Below are 21,657 nucleotides of genomic sequence, written 5' to 3' on the forward strand. Positions count from 1 at the left end.
AAGTCGATCTATTGATCGACTTTTCATGAACAGGCTTGTTGGTATATTTTTGTTCAATCAACGCATGCGGCCATTCAGTTACAGCGCTGATCAGTGTATTCTGACAGTGGGAGAGTCTCCCCATCAACCGCAGGGAGGATTTTCCCATCCACCTTGAATGTTTGGATGGGGAAATTGTTTTAGTTTTTCTTTTGTTGAGCCGGCTGAGTGAACAAAAAAAATAAATCTGAGCCACGTATGCCCAACTATAATGTACAAATCGTACCCAGAGGGAGCATGATGAAAGGGTTAATGTTCAGGTGTGTGGGATAAGGGAGGTGAGGGGTTAATATACAGCAGGGGTCAACAATGACCGGGCGCCAGGTCGCAATTGCGTCAAGAAATTGTGACCTGGCACCCGCTCCCGCCGATAATTGAGGATTTGCCAGGGGTCACCAAATCCTGGGCTGTTCCTGAAGCCCACACCACTCTTCCAGCCTTTTCACGGTCACCCAACAGGGCAGTCCCTGGAGCCCGTGGCCCCCACTCAGCCACTTCGAAGCCGCGGCCTCAATTACTGGCCGCCGCAATCGTGCGGCGGGGGAGGTGGGGGCGCACGGAGGCACAGGATCCTGTGTCTCTGTGTGCCCCCGCCGCGGGCCCACGATGGCCGGTAATTGAGACCGCGGCCTTGTGAAGTCCCAAGCTCTTCCTTCTGTGAGCTGGCGCCATCTGGTGGTGGCCGTTGGCATTACAAGTTAAACAGCAATTCTAATGTAATTTTTCGCTATGTTCACTGCCATCTCCTTCCCTCTAATTAGAACCCCCAAACATTATATACATTTTAAATTCTACCACCCTAGAGAATAAATTGGCGATCGTTGCAATACTTTCGGTCACACCGTATTTGCGCAGCGATCTTACAAGCACACTTTTTTTGGGAAAAAATACACTTTTTTAAATAAAAAAATAAGACAACAGTAAAGTTATCCCAATTTTTTTTTTACATTTTGAAAGATAATGTTACGCCGAGTAAATTGATACCCAACATGTCACGCTTCAAAATTGCGTCCGCTTGTGGAATGCCGACAAACTTTTACCCTTTAAAATCTCCATAGGCGACGTATAAAAAATTCTACTAAATTCTGCATGTTTTGAGTTACAGAGGAGGTCTAGAGCTAGAATTATTGCTCTCGCGCCAACGATCGCAGCGATACCTCACATGTGTGGTTTGAATACCGTTTACATATGCCGGCGCTACTCGCGTATGTGTTCGATTCTGCGCGCGAGCTCGTCGGGACGGGCGCGTTTTCTGGCTCCTAACTTTTTTAGCTGGCTCCTAGATTCCAAGCAAATTTGTCAAACCCTGATATACAGGTCATTAGACAAACCATGCAGCTGAGACGAGGAGGTGAAGAGTGACCCTAAGTTCACCCTTCTGGGTGCGGGAATTGCAGTGATACCCGCGGTAAAAACGCACTGCTCTGTGGCAACGCATGGGGGTGCCATTCATTCTGAATGGCATCACCGCACAGGGAAATCGCATGGTCGAAAAGACGATGCAAATTCTCTGTGGCTGCATTTTTGAAAAGATGCATGCACTTTTTTTTTTTTGCGTTAATGCAGACACGGCGTCCCATTCATTTGAATGGTCTGCCATGCCTGCACAAACGCGGCATGCAAAAACACATAGGTGTGAACCATAGCTTTAATAAACGAAAATCCCACAATCTATTAACCACCCCTCAATCTGCTGCTTCTTTTTCTCTGGTACTAATAAATGATCCTTCATTTATTTCTTCCTACTTCTTCACCTTCCTCCATTGTAAATGGAAGGGGTGGACTAATAATTGTAAAGCCACTCAGATCAACTCTGTACACTACAGGCAGTCCCCGAGTTTTGAGCGGGTTAGGGACTGTAGGTTTGTTCTTAAGTCGAATATGTTCGTAAGTTGGAACAGCATGCACAGAATGGCAGATATGCAGTTTTCTGATATTCCGTCGAATGTGCCCGCTGTCGAAAAGGTTCCTTCGAATGTGCCCGCCGTCGAAAAGGTTCCTTCGAATGTGCCCGCCGTCGAAAAGGTTCCTTCGAATGTGCCCGCCGTCAAAAAGTGGCCATGCAGCCTCCCGTTCATAAGTAGGAGTCGCTTGCAAGTCGAATGTTCGAAACTCGGGGACACTGGCCTGCCCACGGGCTATAAACAGCACCCCAAAAATAGACATCCGACTCTCCACTGTTTTTTGTTTTTTTACAATGCGTACAGTGCCTTGAAAAAGTATTCATACCCCTTGAAATGTTCCACATTTTGTCATGTTGTAACCAAAAACGTACATGTATTTTATGTGATAGACCAACAAAAAGTGGCACATACAGTTGGGTCCATATAATTTGGACACGATTTTCATACTTTTGGCTCTGTATGCCACCAGAATAAAATGAAAACTGCACAACCAAAATGAATTTGAAGTGCAGACTTTCAGCTTTGATTTAAGAGGTTGAGCATAAATATCAAGTACAAATTTTAGGAACTGCCAACCATTTTTATACACGCCCCCCCCCCCCCCCCTATTTTCAGGGGCTCAAATGTAATTGGACAAACTTAATATAATCCTAAATAAAATGTTCATTTATAATATTTTTGTTGAGAATCTTTTACTGGCAATGAATGCCTGAAGTCTGGAACCCATGGGCATTACCAAAGACTGGGTTTCCTCCTTTCTGATGCTTTGCCAGGCTCTTACTGCAGCTGTTTTCAGTTGTTCTTTGTGGGTCTTTCTGCCTTTCCTTTTGTCTTCAGCATGTGAAACACATGCTCAATTGGGCTGAGATCAGGTGATTGACTTGGCCATTGCAGAATATTCCACTTTTTTTTCCTTCAAAAGCTCCTGAGTTCCTTTTGCTATCATTCACCACTTTTTTTACTCTGTGGACATCAAGGCCTTTTTATATTGCTGAGCTCACCTATGCGTTCTTCTTTCCTCAGAATGTGCCAAACTGTTGATTTGGCCACTCCTAATGTTTCTGCTATCAACTCCTTTGAACACATGATGTAGGTTCACAGCAATAGATTACAAATGCAAATACCACACTTAGAATTTACTTTTACCTGATTAATTGATGAAGAAATAACAATGGAGTAGCCCATACCTGGCTATGAAACAGCTTTTAATTCAATTGTTCAATTACTTTTGGACCCTTGAAAAAGGGGGGATGGCTATTCTTAAGCGCTGTAATTCCTAAACCCTTCATCTGATTTGGATATATATACCCTCAAATTAAACCTGAGAGTGTGCACTTTTAGCCCATATCCATTATATAAATGTAGCTTGAATATGTTTTGGTAAATGCCTGAAAAAAAATTGTCCCAATGTCCAAATATATATATGGTGCCATTCCCAATAGATAATTTACAGATAAATACAAACATGGGAGGGGACTTTGAGGCACCAATAACCATAAACAATTATTTATAAAATTAGAAAGATTTTATTTGAACATATTTAAAAGCATCAAAAAAAAAAAAAGGAAAATAGGACATGTGTACAAAATAGAAGAAAAACAAAGCATATGTTACACAGATTCTGCCATAGAAGCTGTGAAGCCCAGTCGTGACCCCCCTACACATTTCAACTCATACAGTCTTCTTCAGGGGGTTCGTATAGACAGAAATAATCATACATTCTATAAAACAATAAGCATACATAAGGAACACAGAATACTCAAATTGTACATAGCCATAAATCACTACATGCATCTTTAAAATATATTTTTTTACAGTTTTAACTTGCAAAACGTCGACAAAAGATTAGGCATCATATAGCATCGCTGGCCGGAGAACGTCCAAATGTCCATATATCAACAGATGGCGCAAGGAATAGGAGCCTGACAACATACAAAATATCATAAATTCAATGAGTAATTCAGGATAGGGAGCAAAAATAACAGAGGGGGTTATCCTAGAACACTAGTTGTAGAATTATTTTAAATTCAAAACAAAAGTAGAGATACGCAAGTGCAGTAAAATTAGTACTTAAAGGACCAGCTATAATAAAAGGATTGTATGACTAATGGATCTAGAGAAAAATTGATTGTATATGACTCGGCAGAGGTAGGTGTGTTTGAAAGGAATATTATATATCATCAAAGCCAAGACAAGAATATCTGCAGAAACACATATACAGTGGGCTAACGTTGGAGGAAATAAATAGTTTGATCTTGTCACATGGCCATACAACAAAAAAATCTGCAAAGATAAATAAGGCATAGTTACCAAGAGAGTCACCTTGAGTTTGTTATATAGTGGGGGGGACAAAACAAACCCTTCCCAGATTCTGAGCGGACAGAGGAATATGCACCCTCTGTAAAAGCAGTATAAGCTAAAAGGGGTCCCCCAGTCCGAAAGGGTAGTAATGGAGCTCAAATATTTCTATATAGAACTCGGGAGAACAAGATAGATTAGCAGAATCTGTGTGTGATATATGCGGCTTCTCCAGACTATCGCCACTGACAAAAAATACAACCAAAATCCCCCTAATAAAGCCTGTAAGCAGGGGTGGAGATAAGTGTGTACCAATGGTGACCAGGTATCCCCAACAGGGTCCATATCGTAATAAGAAAAAAAAAACAATGAGGCTCATATTGGGCTGGAATTAAGCTTATGTAGAAGATGCAGCTGATGCTAATGTTTTAATTAAATGCTCCAATAGGCAATAGCAATAGTCAGTGGCTTCTAGCACGGAAAGCCCCTATGCTTGGTTTTCCAAGGAGAGGGGGGGGGGTTATTTCCTTTGCCCGTTGGGACATATTGGGAGTCTCCATTTACAGGTTGGGACTGTACTGTCCCATGAATAATGGACATGCCTGGTCCCTACTTCCCGCTCGGGAATGTGCCCATACGTGCACATTCCTTGTGTGTCTCAGCGCATGTGTGCGGGACTTTGGCACGCACACGTGCGGGTACCCTGATTTCCAGCTGAAATCGGCGCCAACGCCAAAAGTGGTCTCTTTGCTGGCTTTAGGGTGGGGGAAGACATGGCGACGGCTCCGTGGGCCACATGCGGTTTCAGGTAAGAGCTATTACTACCGCTGCCATTGCCTATTGGAACCTTTAATTAACACATTAGCATCAGCTACATAAGCTTAATTCCAACCCATGAGCCTTTCTCATTGTTTGTTTTTTCTTATTACGATATGGACCCTATTGGAATATCTGATTGCCATTGGTACACACTTATCTCCACCCCCTGCTTACAGACTTTAATTAGGGGGATTGTGTTTTGATTTTTGTTGTATGGTCATGTGACAAAATCAAACTATTTATGCCCTCTTAACGTAGCCCACTGTATACCGTATGTGTTTCTGAAGATATACTTGTGTTGGCTTTGATGATATATAATATTCCTTTCAAGCACACCTACCTCTACTGAGTCATATACAATCCATTTTTCTCTAGATCCATTAGTCATACAATCCTTTTATTATAGTTCTAATTGTACTGCTCTTGAGTATCTCATTGGACATGGCTTTTGTTTTGCATTTAAAATAATTCTACAACTAGTAACTTCTTTCTAGATCTCATTTTTATAGAGATTATTGTTCTGGATTATCCAATATACAACACCTCCATTTTGAAATACACTTGTCTCTGTTGAGCTGTGTGCAACAAGGCTTTTCCAATACCCGCTGGCTATTTCTTCATTTTTATTGGTCCCAATTTAGTTTACAATTAACTGAGTATCAATGGTGTTCTAGGATAACCCCATCGGTTATTTTTTTCTCCCTATGCTGAATTACTCATTGAATTTATGATATTTTGTATGTCAGGCTCCTGTCCCTTGTGCCTTCTGTTGATATATGGACATTTGGACGTTCTCCAGCGATACTTTAGGATGCCTAATCTTTTGACTTTTTGTAAGTTGAAACTGTAAAACCAATATTTTAAAGATGCATGTAGTTATTTATGGCTATGTACAATTTGGGTATTCTGTGTTCCTTATATGCTTATAAGTATGCTTATTGTTTTATAGAATTTATGATTATTTCTGTCTATACGAACCCCCTGAAGAAGACTGTATGAGTTGAAACATGTAGGAGTCACAACTATGGCAGAATCGGTGTAACATATGTTTAGTTTTTCTTTTATTTTGTGCACATCATGTCCTATTTTCCCTTTTTTTTGATGCTGTTAATTTTGTTCAAATTCTAATCTTATATATAATTGTTTATGGGTATTGGTGCCTCACTGTCCCCTCCCATGTTTGGATTTATCTGTAAAATATATATGGACCAAACTGTAATTGTGACGTGAAAGGAAAAAGATAAATGTTTTTCAAAATTTGTTACAAATATGTGAAACGTGTGGCGTGCATTTATATTCAGCCCCCCGAAATCAATACTTTGTAGAACCTCCTTTCAGTGCAATTACAGCTGCAAGTCTCTCTTTTTTGGGATGTCTCTACCAGCTTTGCACATCTATTTAGTGACATTTATGTCCATCCTATGCCCATGCAAAATAGCTCAAGCTCTGTCAGATTGGATGGAGAGCATCTGTGAATAGCAATTTCCAAGTCTTGCCACAGATTCTCAATTGGATTTAGGTCTGGACTTTGACTGGGCCTTTCTAACACATGAATATGCTTTGCTCTAAACCATTCCATTGTAGCTCTGGCTGTATGTTTAGGGTTGTTGTCCTGCTGGAAGGTGAACCTCCGCCCCAGTCTCAAGTCTTTTGCAGACTCTAACAGATTTTCTCCTAACATTGTCCCATATTTAGCTCCATCAAATCTGACCAGATTCCCTATCCCTGCTGAAGAAAAGCAAAATTCTGCCTCCACCATGTTTCGCAGTGGGGATGGTGTTTCCAGGGTGATGTGCAGTGTTGGTTTTCCACAACAAATAGCGTTTTGCTTCTTGGCCAAAAAGTTAAATTTTGGTTTCATCTGACCAGAGCACCTTCTTCCACATGTTTGCTGTGTCCCCCACATGGCTTCTTGCAAACTGAAAACAGGAATTCTTATGGTTTTCTTTCAACAATGGCTTTCTTCTTGCCACTCTTCCATAAAGGACAGATTTGTGAAGTACACGACTAATAGTTGTCCTGTGGACAGATTCTCCCATCCGAGCTGTGGATCTCTGCAGCTCCTCCAGAGTTACCTCTTGGCTGCTTCTCTGTTGGTCTGTCACAGGGGTAATGAATTAAAATTCCAAGAGGTCCGGTTAGCAAAACTTTCTTCCAGCAGAGGTCCGAACATCATGTCGTTACCCGTGGCGCCCTTTCGAATGAGCCAAACCGCATGTTGCTGCCGCACTATTTTGGAAAAGACGTCAAAGACGTCTTTCTCAGTGTTTCTTGCAGGTAGTGCAACCCATTAAAATGGTCTGACCTACCCACGACGTGTGCACCTAATGCACATGTACAGATCTGAACCCATTTCTAATTCAGCATCCTCGGTCCCCAATGCACATCAGAGTCCTCTCCCTCTTGATGAGTGTCCTCAGGTCCTCCTTTATATCACCCCCCCTCCACAGTAATGTTCTGACACTTTCTTGACACCAACCCCCCTGCTAGTACTGTCCTTTGCCCCTATTTACATTATCTCCCCACATTACGATCCTCAGCCCCCTTCACATTACTGTCCTCATTGCCCCCACATTACATGTCTCAAGATGGTGATTGGTTGCTAAGACCGCTCTTCATCCTAGAAGCCAAACACCTGCTTGTTGACCTCCGGCAGCTCCGCCCTCCATGCAGAACTGTCCCAACTCCCGCTGTCGGCTCTGTGTGAGGATTAAAGAGACAGGAGGGGGAAGAATAGGCTGCTAAATGGCGGTGCCGCGGTGGGCCGCATAGGAGAGTGAGGCGGTCCGCATTTGGCCCGCCGTTTAGTGATGCCCGGTCTATCACATAAAATCCCAATAAAATACATTTATATTTTTGGTTGTAACATGACAAAATTTGGAAAATTTCAAGCGTTATGAATACTTTTTCAAGACCCTGTAGGTTTCTTCGATGGCTGATGTCAGAGCTTTGATGACTGTAAAAATGTATAGATGATACAGTGACATGATAAAACCTTGTTGTGTCCTGTCATGCGATCGCTCATCGCCTCGCCATGTAACGATACAGTTTAGGCACCCGGAGCATTACATTTTCACTAAAATGAAGAAAATTCTGCGCCTTGCCTTAGTGACAAGTTACTTAGAAGTGAAATTCATTTCTTTGCCTCGGTTAACTAAGAGGGGAAAATGCTCAATTTTGAGGAAATTGTGTAAAATCCTCCTCCAGGCCACTGACAAAAGGCACCGTGGAATGAATTGCATTTTCTCAGATGTCCTCGGGGTTGAACACAAAGACTCCAGAGGATTTGGCCGCGTTCCCTCCATTGAAAGGCGCTGACGTCTCTGCTGCGTTCCTCCTTTCTGCCTCCTCAGCACGCCGCTTTCCTCTGACAGATGTAAATTTTTTTCATTTTTCTCTCCTTGAAGGTGGTGAATATGATTTGCAGTTTTTGTCCATTTTTATTGCAAATGAAACAGAGTTCAGATTGTTTAGGCCGCTCATCCGCTTTTGGATGGTTGCCACGTGCTAATGCAAGCCCCCGACTGTGCGCCCGTCATACAATTGCACGCCGATTCACAAGACTTGTTAAATAGTCTGGCTGGGGAGGCTTCAAAGATCATCAACCTCCAAAGTACCAGGAAAAAGAGGCTTTTGTTGATTATTTTTTTTCTACCACCATTTTTGTTCTGAAAACGCTAAAAAATATATTTATTTTCTGTGTAATGCACAATTTATTTCTTCTGAGAAGATTGCACAGAAAATGTTTTTATGAGAAATTACAGAAGGAAAAAAAAAAGAAGGTAAACTTATTGCATATGTTATGTAAGTGGAAACCTTGTTACAGCATTATAAAATATATATATATAGAGAGAGAGAGAGAGAGAGAGATGGATATATATGGTATATATATCTCTCAGTACATAAGGTACAGAATATGCAAATATCCTCTGAGAGCTCTTCTGTGTGCGCACAATCTGAATGCGCAACCAATATAAACCCACAGGCAGAGTGTAAGCTCCTCTGGTGCAGATACTGATGTAAATGGTTCACTTTTTTCCTGTACAAAACTATGGAATATGTCAGAGCTATAAAAGTATAATTATATTAATACTGTGGGGATTAGAGTGTAAGCTTCTCCGGTGTAGAAACTGATGTAAATGCTTCAATGTTGTCTGTACAACACTATGGAATATGTCAGAGCTATATAAAAGTATAATAATAATTGTGTGACTGTGTTGGGACATTAGAGTGTAAGCTCATCTGGTGCAGAGACTGATGTGAATGGTTCAGTGTTCTCTCTACAGCACTCAAGAATATGTCAGAGCTATATAAAAGTATAAGTGTATGACGTTTTAAAATTGAAACGTTAATTGTAGCTTGCAGGTTTTCATTATGGTGTGTGGTGGCGATAAAAAGAAGGAAGTAGGTTTTGTTTTCTTTTTGTTCATCACGTGCTGTGAAGACTAAAGCTGGCCATAGACGGTTCGAATCTCAGCTGGTTCAGTAGAAAGTGACCAAGATTCGAACTATCTATGGGAAGGCTGAATGTACCCAAGTCGATTGAGGCCGGGTTCACACTGGTGCAAACTGCGCATTGCTGTGCAGATCACGTGCGATGCAAACTGGCTGAAATTGCATCGCATTCGCACCAAAATGGTGCAGCACCCTTTTTTTTGGTCCACACTGGAATCGCATCGGTGTTCAAACGCATGTTAACCAATTCCTCTACCATTTGACAGTTCTCACTGCGAACTGCTCTGGGGGTGTAATTAACTTTCTTGACACCCGCAGCGGTTCGCAGAGGTCAGTGTGAACTGCCTGCAAGTGACATGCGATGTGGGAACTTGCACAGGAATTGCGCTGGTTCCCGCATCGCCTATGTGTGAACCCAGCCTGATAGACAACCAGCATGCCAGATTTTTACATGCAGATGGAAATATAAAAACTGCCCTCAGAGACTGCATGTGGCAGCTGTCGCTTCACTAGATATATAGTGCAAACAACTTGCGTACAAAAATTTGTGCAGAGCTCAAATATATGTGAAAAGATGGGGAAAAAAAAGGACCTATGTCCCACAAATATAATGGCCACTTGAAGTGGCAGAAGGTCCCAACGGACCTGTGATGATTAAAATATTGAATGTATGAACCAATGAACTGGTATCATAAACAAAAATAAATACACATAATACATAAGGTGAAAGAAATTTGTGCCTAAAAATTAAATTATGTCACTCAAAATTCATAAATGAATCAACATTCAGTGAATAATAGTCCACTATAGGAAATGAGTCCCATGAGTTGAGAGAAGGTCACCCGTGAAAGGACACAAATACGTCTTCCCTCGTTGTGTGGTCCGTCACCATACAGTAAGATTGACACACTTACCAGAAGGTGTGGACTCATATGCTGTGTATTAAGTCAATCATGCAGTTATGAGGGATCACCTCAACAATATCCCGCACTATCAGATGGTATGGGAATCACCCCGTCCAAGGCTGAATGGAAAGTATCCACTTTCAAAAGCCAGGCTCCCAGTATAAGGTAGACCACATCAAAATGGGAAGGCAGTTCAAGAACATACGTGTAGGAAACAAACAGCCACAGTCTGACGGCATGGCTCTGAAGTTTTACACAATGTGTGGCTGTTTGTTTCCTACACGTATGTTCAAGAACTGCCTTCCCATTTTGATGTGGTCTACCTTATACTGGAAGCCTGGCTTTTGAAAGTGGATCCTTTCCATCCAGCCTTGGACGGGGTGATTCCCATACCATCTATCTGATATGAGGCATCACCTCAACAATATCCCGCACTAACTGCATGATTGACTTAATACACAGCATATGAGTCCACACCTTCTGGTAAGTGTGCCAATCTTACTGTATGGTGACGGACCACACAACGAGGGAAGACGTATTTGTGTCCCTTCACAAGTGACCTTCTCTCAACTCATGGGACTCATTTCCTATAGTGGACTATTATACACCGAATGTTGATTCATTTATGAATTTTGAGTGACATAATTTCATTTTTAGGCACAAATTTCTTTCACCTTGTGTATTATGTCTATTTTTGTTTACAATACCATTTCATTGGTTCATACATTCAATATTTTGATCATCACACGTTCAGTTGGGACCCTTTGCCACTTCGGGTGGCCATTATATGCCTAAGTCCTTTTTTTATTTTTTTTCACATTTATTTGAGCACAGCACTTACTTTTGTATTTAAGATTTTTACATGTGATTATTGCCAGTGGCTATAACCGCTAGCAATAACCATAGCGCCCTGTGCCCCCTCCCCGAAGAACAGAATAGCTCCATGGGAGGGATGAACACGGACTGCGTTGATGGGGGAATCGAGCGATTTTGTGTGCAGGAAAGAAAATGGCATCATGTATGGCCTGCCTTATTTCTCAGCAGACGCAGGCGATTATCTTTATGCTGACGTTTGTGTGGGGAGGTAGTCTAGTTGCAGATTTTAGGTCTGTGAATGCAGATCGGTGTATAAGTGGGTCAATGATTGTGAAGTGGTCTTGTGTTTTCTGCCTCATTCACACTACAGAACTGATGAATTGGACTCACCAAGTTTTTCTCTGTTTTCAGGTCTGCGGAGGCCCTGCGGAGCTCTATAGAGAAGGCAGACACTACAGGAAGCACATCGGGTATTGCACTGAGGGCTGCGCAAAACGGCGACACCGGACCCATTAATGGTGAAAAACTGGCCAACCCGCGGGGGAAGGATGAGGACAGTTCTAATTGCTAGTAAGGACAATAAACGTCGGAAATTCTGTCTACTTTCTCCTTGTCCACCTCAGGAAGGTGACATCACCCCTTTCACCTGGTGCCTGAACCGTGCGACGCCTGGGGCCTGTCACCGCACACGCACAATGTACAGCACAACTACCTGCACTGCACCTTTGACACCCGGCACCAACTTTTCTCTGTCTGGTATTGGCGGCGTGTCTAGAAGCACAGAGTGTGGTGATTTGATTTGTTGCGACGCCTTTTTCATCTCAGTTTCTGGGTCTGTGTTCATTACACCCCCTGACAGATTCACAAATACTCTGCTTGATCTGACATAATATTAATGGAGGCTCATTATTGTACGGCAGAACAGGTTAGTCCAGTCTGCCACCAATCCTAAATCATATGAGGGCATTTTCGATTGGGCCCCAGAGAAATGACTGCACATGGTGGGCAGATTGCCAGGTGGGGAGGAGTAAATGGATGGGATACAAGATTTCCCAGAATGCAATGCACACTAGCCAATAAGGCCCTTCCATCACCTTGGCCGGGTCAGTCTTCTATATCTGGTTTGCTGATCGCCACCATTAGTATTTGTTGGATCTGACATGCTTTTGTGAATTTGGCTTGTCGCTCTCAATCTTTATTGATGGAGATAAAGGGCTGAAATGCCATTTTACATTGAGAGACCCGTGTTTTAGGGTGACAGCGTCTCTCGTCATGTGACATGGGGTGGGGTGTCAGTTACCCCGATCACATCATGTCATTCTGCTGAGTGAGTGGCTCCGGAGGGTTCCATAGACGGGACAGATATTCAGGATTTCACTGTGTGTCATTTACTGCCATTCTCTACATGAAAATCTTAATATTCCTTTTTGTTTGTGTGATGAAATATGGAGACCGCCTGCAACACGCTGCTGTGAGATCGGAAAAACTGGCAGCCAAATGTGTCATTTACCCAGAAGCCTCTTCTGCTCCCGGAGATGGTTTCTTGCTTAGAAGATTATATATTTACTTTCCGCCATACATTACGCTGTATACTGCACTGCATGGATCTCATATAATGTACACTACATGATTGCAGCAACAAACCTTTTACACCCCGCCCCCCATGCTACATATCTGCACCGCACAGCAGTAATACCCCCTCGTTAAATCCTCTCACAGTCTTGGATTTAGTTGCATTGCATGGTTAGTTAGTATACATTGTGATGGATACAGAGGACAATGCAGAGCTGTCTGCCTCGGGAAATGCTGAACACAACTTCAGCCTCCTCACTACAAGTCCAACGTACCAGAAATCTTCCTCTTCATACTACACGAGTCCATCATACAAGTACCCCACATCCTCATCTCCACACTACAGGTATCCCACATCCTCATCTCCACACTACAGGTATCCCACATCCTCATCTCCACACTACAGGTATCCCACATCCTCATCTCCACACTACATGAGTCCAACATACAGGTATCCCACATCCTCCTCTCCACACTACATGAGTCCAACATACAGGTATCCCACATCCTCCTCGCCACACTACATGAGTCCAACATACAGGTATCCCACATCCTCCTCGCCACACTACAGGTATCCCACATCCTCATCTCCACACTACAGGTATCCCACATCCTCATCTCCACACTACAGGTATCCCACATCCTCATCTCCACACTACATGAGTCCAACATACAGGTATCCCACATCCTCATCTCCACACTACATGAGTCCAACATACAGGTATCCCACATCCTCCTCTCCACACTACAGGAGTCCAATATACAGATAACCCTCATCTTCACGCTACAGGTATCCCACATCCTCATCTCCACACTACAAGTACCCCACATCCTCATCTCCATACTACAAGTATCTCACATTCTCTGGATCAACTGTGGGTATGGAGTTGGGTGTATGGGATTGTACTGTGTTTTTTATTTTGTGGTTGAACTGGATGGACTGACTAACTATGTAACTATATATACAGGTAACCCACATCCTCATATGCACTACATAGAGGGAATTCACATCTTCATCTTCCACACCACTTGAGTCTGACATACAGGGAAATACGATATGTTAGCAGTTTCAGATAGTTTCTCCATCATTCATTGAGGGACACTAAAGTTTAGAAACAGTTGGGTTATACTGGTGACTACAGGAGGTTCATACACTGGCAAACCGAAACGTTGTAAAGCAGCTCCTATATAATTTGTCCACAGTTTGCTGAAACAAGTTAAACTGGTTGTAAACCCACTTTTTTTACTTTTACCTACAGGTAAGCCTATAACAAGGCTTACCTGTAGGTAAGGAGAATATCTCCTAAACCTAGGCGATATTCCCCTCGCAATGCGCCGCTGATTGCAGCGGCGCATGCGCAGGGGGGATATACGGCGAAAGGACCGGAAGCCGCCGGACCTTGCCGAATTTAAATCTCATGCGCGGGAGTGATGTCACAGCGTTGGAGCGGCGATACCCGGAAGACACGCCGAGTCAAGATGATATCTCGCTCGGCGTGGACAGGTAAGTTCTACACACCTCGTTCCGAGGTAAGTATTTCATAATGAGTTAATATGCGGTGCATATTGGCTCATTATGACTTTTGCCTTGCAGGAGAAAAAAAAACAAAATTTTTTTTAAAAGGGTTTACAACCGCTTTAACTAATTTTTTGCTATCCTTTACCTGAATATTTTTTTCCTGTGACTTCAAGTAAGATCCCTATGCTGCTGCTTGAGCTGGTCTTCTTTGTAGCTTTGGAGGCTGTACTAGGACCCTGCTGTACTGGACATGTGGAACTAGCCTGGAATGTGAACTTCAGGCACTGGACTCTGCATTTAGCTAAAGGATAAGTTCACATTTTTCCAAAAAATAATAAATGTACATTTAATTTCCAAGTAGAAAAAAAAAAGTGCATTTATTATTTTTTGTTGCAGGAGCCTGTAAAGCATTGCACCAGTGATCAGCAGATGCCATGCAGGACTCCTGCAGACTGTCGGTGTATCTTCTTCTTGCTCGTACCCACTAACAGGAAAAAAAAAAAGCAATGAACTACCACAGTGCTCACAGCATCCAGGTAGTTAATTGAGAACTACAAGCCGAGAGCTGCCAAAGCTGTCAGGACTTGTAGTTTTCCATTCACATAACACTGAATGAGTGATGTGATTGGAGCCCCGCTCAGCTGAGTATATATTTTTTTTGACAACAGGGGGAGAAGATCCCTACTAGCTGTCAGAGGACCCTGAATATGGATGTAACATGTTATGAAAGGTGAACTTATCCTTTAATAAAACCACAGAGTGCTTTCTGAGCCCAGAGCTGACCCCGTCTCTGAAAACTCACTTGGGGCTTGTTCAGATGTGCGGCCAAGGGGAAGTAAAGGGAGTTGGTTGAGCCGCAATGTTGTTGCTCTCTGACAACCCACCTGAACAAGAACATACAGCCATTTATAGTCATTTCCCGCAGGGACATCAGCCTGTCCCACATCCCTGGAACTACGGGATGTGAGTTTTCTGATCTAATGCAATGCGCCGCGTGCCTCATCCCAGCAGGGCGATTGCAGGCCACATGTTTCACTCTATACACTGGATTATTGTATGTTTGTGTCATTAGTGTTGTGTGACCGTAAACTGCACTGTCCCATATGACAAGTGCGCTCCAAGCATTCCTCTTTCCACAGCGTTCAGTGTGTGTGAATATTGTTGATTGTTTAGCGATGATGATTTTGTGGATGATACTACATCTGTTCCATTCACATGGATTTGGTGCTTGTGATTTGACAATTAAAGTCAGAATGATCAATCTGCTTCGGCTCTCATTCTATGCAGTCTGCACAGCTTTCTACCGATACATACAACTCAAAGTCCAGTCTACAGGCTGATTGGTTCCGAGGAGGCGGCCCGCTCTTCCTGTACACAGTGATGTAACCCAGAATTGTTTGCACTCAGCTAAGATCTGACTGGCTGCAGTGAACCTGTGTTTGATTGGGTGGGAAGTCGGACGCTGCCAATGACATCATTTCCTTTGTGTGGAAGTTTTATATGTCTGGTGTCAAAGGATCCCGTGCTGTTAGTGTCTTGTCTGTGTGCCGGCATGTTGGGACATGTGTGCCGGTATGTTGTGTGTGTCATGTGCGTGTGTGTGTCATGTGTCTGCGTGCGTGCCATGTGTCTGCGTGCGTGTGTGTGTGTGTGTGTGTCATTTGTCTGCGTGTGTGTGTCATGTGTCTGCGTGTGTGTGTGTGTGTCATGTGTCTGCGTGCCTGTGTGTGTGTGTCGTGCGTCTGCGTGCGTGTGTGTGTCATGTGTCTGCGTGCGTGCGTCATGTGTCTGCGTGCCGGTGTGTGTGTCATGTGTCTGCATGTGTGTGTGTGTCATGTGTCTGCGTGCGTGCGTGCGTGTGTCATGTGTCTGTGTGTGTCATGTGTCTGCGTGCGTGTGTGTGTGTCATGTGTCTGCGTGCGTGTGTCATGTGTCTGCGTGCCGGTGTGTGTGTGTCATGTGTCTGCGTGCCGGTGTGTGTGTGTGTGTGTCATGTGTCTGCGTGCCGGTGTGTGTGTGTGTGTCATGTGTCTGTGTGCCGGTGTGTGTGTGTGTGTGTGTGTTTGTGTGTGTCATGTGTCTGCGTGCCGGTGTGTGTGTGTGTCATGTGTCTGTGTGCCGGTGTGTGTGTGTTTGTGTGTGTCATGTGTCTGCGTGCCGGTGTGTGTGTTTGTGTCATGTGTCTGCGTGCCGGTGTGTGTGTCATGTGTCTGTGTGTCATGTGTGTGTCATGTGTCTGCGTGCCGGTGTGTGTGTGCGCGTCATGTGCCTGCGTGCGTGCGTCATGTGTCTGCGTGCCGGTGTGTGTCATGTGTCTGCGTGCGTGTGTCATGTGTCTGCGTGCCGGTGTGTGTGTGTCATGTGTCTGCGTGCCGGTGTGTGTGTGTGTGTGTCATGTGTCTGCGTGCCGGTGTGTGTGTGTGTCATGTGTCTGTGTGCCGGTGTGTGTGTGTGTGTTTGTGTGTGTCATGTGTCTGCGTGCCGGTGTGTGTGTGTGTCATGTGTCTGTGTGCCGGTGTGTGTGTGTTTGTGTGTGTCATGTGTCTGCGTGCCGGTGTGTGTGTTTGTGTCATGTGTCTGCGTGCCGGTGTGTGTGTCATGTGTCTGTGTGTCATGTGTGTGTCATGTGTCTGCGTGCCGGTGTGTGTGTGCGCGTCATGTGCCTGCGTGCGTGCGTCATGTGTCTGCGTGCCGGTGTGTGTCATGTGTCTGCGTGCCGGTGTGTGTGTCATGTGTCTGCGTGCCGGTGTGTGTGTCATGTGCCTGCGTGCGTGCGTCATGTGTCTGCGTGCGTCATGTGTCTGCGTGCCGGTGTGTGTCATGTGTGTGCGTGTGTGTGTGTGTCATCTGTCTGCGTGTGTGTTCTGTGTGTGTGTGTCATGTGTCTGCGTGTGTGTGTGTGTCATGTGTCTGCGTGCCGGTATGTTGGGTCAGTGTGCTGTCTTGTCTGCGTGCCAGTATGTTATGTGTGTGCCAGTGTATTGTTATATGTCGGTTATATGTCGGTCGGCATGCTGTCATGTGTAAGTTCTGTGCAGTGTACAATGTCATGGTGTAAATATTTGTTACTGTGTAAGGGGAGATGCTATACCAGGGATATGCAATTAGCGGACCTCCAGCTGTTGCAAAACTACAAGTCCCATCATGCCTCTGCCTCTGGGGTGACTTGCATGTGGCTGTCAGAGTCTTGCTATGCCTCATGGGACTTGTAGTTCTGCAACAGCTGGAGGGCCGCTATTTGCATATCCCTGTGCTATACCCATTTGTGTTACATAAAAGAATGTTGTCACCTTGAATTTCCCAAAGTTGTCATCCCCATCCCATCTCCATCTTCCTGTGCAGAGGAAGCAAACCTCTCTGTGTGTCGTGCGTCTGCGTGCGTGTGTGTGTCATGTGTCTGCGTGCGTGCGTCATGTGTCTGCGTGCCGGTGTGTGTGTCATGTGTCTGCATGTGTGTGTGTGTCATGTGTCTGCGTGCGTGCGTGCGTGTGTCATGTGTCTGTGTGTGTCATGTGTCTGCGTGCGTGTGTGTGTGTCATGTGTCTGCGTGCGTGTGTCATGTGTCTGCGTGCCGGTGTGTGTGTGTCATGTGTCTGCGTGCCGGTGTGTGTGTGTGTGTGTCATGTGTCTGCGTGCCGGTGTGTGTGTGTGTGTCATGTGTCTGTGTGTGTGTGTGTTTGTGTGTGTCATGTGTCTGCGTGCCGGTGTGTGTGTGTGTCATGTGTCTGTGTGCCGGTGTGTGTGTGTTTGTGTGTGTCATGTGTCTGCGTGCCGGTGTGTGTGTTTGTGTCATGTGTCTGCGTGCCGGTGTGTGTGTCATGTGTCTGTGTGTGTCATGTGTCTGCGTGCCGGTGTGTGTGTGCGCGTCATGTGCCTGCGTGCGTGCGTCATGTGTCTGCGTGCCGGTGTGTGTCATGTGTCTGCGTGCGTGTGTCATGTGTCTGCGTGCCGGTGTGTGTGTGTCATGTGTCTGCGTGCCGGTGTGTGTGTTTGTGTCATGTGTCTGCGTGCCGGTGTGTGTGTCATGTGTCTGTGTGTGTCATGTGTCTGCGTGCCGGTGTGTGTGTGCGCGTCATGTGCCTGCGTGCGTGCGTCATGTGTCTGCGTGCCGGTGTGTGTCATGTGTCTGCGTGCGTGTGTCATGTGTCTGCGTGCCGGTGTGTGTGTGTCATGTGTCTGCGTGCCGGTGTGTGTGTGTGTGTGTCATGTGTCTGCGTGCCGGTGTGTGTGTGTGTCATGTGTCTGTGTGCCGGTGTGTGTGTGTGTGTTTGTGTGTGTCATGTGTCTGCGTGCCGGTGTGTGTGTGTGTCATGTGTCTGTGTGCCGGTGTGTGTGTGTTTGTGTGTGTCATGTGTCTGCGTGCCGGTGTGTGTGTTTGTGTCATGTGTCTGCGTGCCGGTGTGTGTGTCATGTGTCTGTGTGTCATGTGTGTGTCATGTGTCTGCGTGCCGGTGTGTGTGTGCGCGTCATGTGCCTGCGTGCGTGCGTCATGTGTCTGCGTGCCGGTGTGTGTCATGTGTCTGCGTGCCGGTGTGTGTGTCATGTGTCTGCGTGCCGGTGTGTGTGTGTGTGTGTGTCATGTGCCTGCGTGCGTGCGTCATGTGTCTGCGTGCGTCATGTGTCTGCGTGCCGGTGTGTGTCATGTGTGTGCGTGTGTGTGTGTGTCATCTGTCTGCGTGTGTGTTCTGTGTGTGTGTGTCATGTGTCTGCGTGTGTGTGTGTGTGTGTCATGTGTCTGCGTGCCGGTATGTTGGGTCAGTGTGCTGTCTTGTCTGCGTGCCAGTATGTTATGTGTGTGCCAGTGTATTGTTATATGTCGGTCGGCATGCTGTCATGTGTAAGTTCTGTGCAGTGTACAATGTCATGGTGTAAATATTTGTTACTGTGTAAGGGGAGATGCTATACCAGGGATATGCAATTAGCGGACCTCCAGCTGTTGCAAAACTACAAGTCCCATCATGCCTCTGCCTCTGGGGTGACTTGCATGTGGCTGTCAGAGTCTTGCTATGCCTCATGGGACTTGTAGTTCTGCAACAGCTGGAGGGCCGCTATTTGCATATCCCTGTGCTATACCCATTTGTGTTACATAAAAGAATGTTGTCACCTTGAATTTCCCAAAGTTGTCATCCCCATCCCATCTCCATCTTCCTGTGCAGAGGAAGCAAACCTCTCTGTTGGAGGACAGAGTCATGGCTGAAAGGACTCTGTTTCCTGCAAGACCAAAACAATCCTGAGAGTGGGGGACTTCTTTAATGATAAAGTATTTCCTATGAAGTGGTGGATTGTTACACACACACAGGTAGGTGACTGTGGTAAGTGCTCTTGGTTGTATATATATTCAGGGGCCCCTCACACACTAGGGCAGTGATGGGGAACCTTGGCACCCCAGATGTTTTGGAATAACATTTCCCATGATGCTCATGCACTCTGCAGTGTAGTGGAGCATCATGGGAAATGTAGTTCCAAAACATCTGGGGTGCCAATGTTCCCCATCACTGCTCTAGGGAGACAGACATATTCAAGGAGGAGGATCTGTACTTCAATTGGGGGTCAGATACAGATAGATATCCTTTATTTTTCACCTGGTGCTTTCAACAGACCCAGCTGTCCAGCAAACTAGGCAGTCAGAAGGTTGAGACAAACCATTTACCACTGACAGGGGTGCTTGCAATGGTCAGCTTTTATTAATTAAAAACCTTATCACTGCTTAAGAAGTGTTAGCTGGAGTTGATGTTTATTTTGTTAGCCAAGTCCATCTAAATCTGCTAGTGCATCCAAGGCAGGCCATACGTTCTGCATTTGTGTTTCTTTAACCACTGAGAGAGGAAAGAAAATTCCTTCATTCTCTACACAGTCAGTGTTGATGGGGGAATCCCTCCCACTGCGCTATTGTGTTCTGACAGCGGGAGGGTTCCCAGCCATCAGAATACAATGATCACTTCTGTCGGCTGTAGCCAGCAGCAGTGATCGTACGAAAAACACCCAACAGGCTTGTTGTATTGAAGTTTATCGATAGATCGACTTTAGTACAATCAGCCTGCCGATAGGTGGATCGATAATTCAGCTGCTTCCTGTTGAACCGTTCAATGGCCAGCTTAACACCCACCACCCTCTCTCTAGACTGGCAGTGCTGGTTGTTCCATCATGGAGTGGAGACACCCTAAGACAGGAAGTGTGTTATGGCCATATCACCAGATAAAGGAAAAAAAGTGTAAAACAAATAAGACTAATGCAGACACCACATGAAGGATTGGTAACCAATAGTATATTACATAGGGGTTTAGATACATTTTAATTTGACACAACTCTGTGTAATATTAGGGATATTCTCAATCATTTGCTGTGATAAAATCTGGTCACTCTGATAAGCACTATGTTGTCAAAAGTATTGGGACGCCTGCCTTTACACACACATGAAAGTTAATGGCATCCCAGTCTTAGTCTGTAGGGTTCAATATTGAGTCGGCCCACCCTTTGCAGCTATAACAGCTTCTACTCTTCCGGGAAGGCTTTCCACAAGGTTTAGGAGTGTGTCTATGGGAATGTTTGGCCATTCTTCCAGAAGTGCATTTGTGAGGTCAGCCACTGATGTTGGAGAGAAGGTCTGGCTTGCAGTTTCTGCTCTAATTCATCCCAAAGGTGTTCTATTGGGTCAAGGTCAGGACTCTGTGCAGGTCAGTCACGTTCCTCCTCCCCAAACTCGCTCATCCATGTCTTTATGGACCTTGCTTTGTGCACTGGTGCGCAGTCATGTTGGAACAGGAAGGGTCCATCCCCAAACTGTTCCCACAAAGTTGGGAGCATGAAATTGTCCACAATGTCTTGGTATGCTGACTCCTTAAGAGTTTCCTTCACTGGAACTAAGGGGCCAACCCAACCCCACACCATAATCCCCCCTCCACCAAATGATTGGGACCAGTGCACAAAGCAAAGTCCATAAAGACATGGATGAGCAAGTTTGGGGTGGAGGAACCTGACTGGCCTGCACAGAGTCCTGACCTCCACCCAATAGAACACCTTTGGGGTGAATTAAAGATTAGATTGCAAGCCAGATCTTCTTGTCCAACATCAGTGCCTGACCTCACAAATGCGCTTCTGGAAGAATGGTCAAACATTCCCACAGACACACTCCTAAACCTTGTGGACAGTCTTCCCAGAAGAGTTGAAGCTGTTATAGCTGCAAAGGGTGGGCCAACTCAATACTGAACCCTACGGACTAAGACTGGGATGATATTATAATTCATGTGCGTGTAAAGGCTGGCGTCCCAATACTTTTGACAATCTAGTGTATTATCACTGCTCTGGAGGCCCACCATCCAATCATATTGCT

At 45.0% G+C, this 21,657-nt stretch overlaps 1 protein-coding gene across 10 annotated transcripts in view; it reads left to right on the forward strand.

Annotated features, from left to right (window-relative positions):
* Positions 1-13,501, forward strand: part of SHTN1 (shootin 1) — a 148,978-nt gene extending 135,477 nt beyond the window's left edge. For 4 of the 10 annotated variants that reach the window (XM_040361493.1, XM_040361500.1, XM_040361501.1 and 1 more), the window contains 3 exons: positions 11,648-13,154; positions 13,215-13,259; positions 13,380-13,490. In XM_040361493.1, the coding sequence (XP_040217427.1) occupies positions 11,648-11,807 (160 nt within the window). In that variant the 3' untranslated portion in view covers positions 11,808-13,154; positions 13,215-13,259; positions 13,380-13,490. Of the gene's footprint in view, positions 1-11,647; positions 13,155-13,214; positions 13,350-13,379 lie in introns of all 10 variants that reach the window. The other 6 variants (XM_040361499.1, XM_040361496.1, XM_040361498.1 and 3 more) reach the window with 6 other exon arrangements.
* Positions 13,502-21,657: the final 8,156 nt, after the last annotated feature.

Source organism: Rana temporaria, chromosome 8 (assembly GCF_905171775.1).
Source record: "Rana temporaria chromosome 8, aRanTem1.1, whole genome shotgun sequence".
Lineage (NCBI taxonomy): Eukaryota > Metazoa > Chordata > Amphibia > Anura > Ranidae > Rana > Rana temporaria.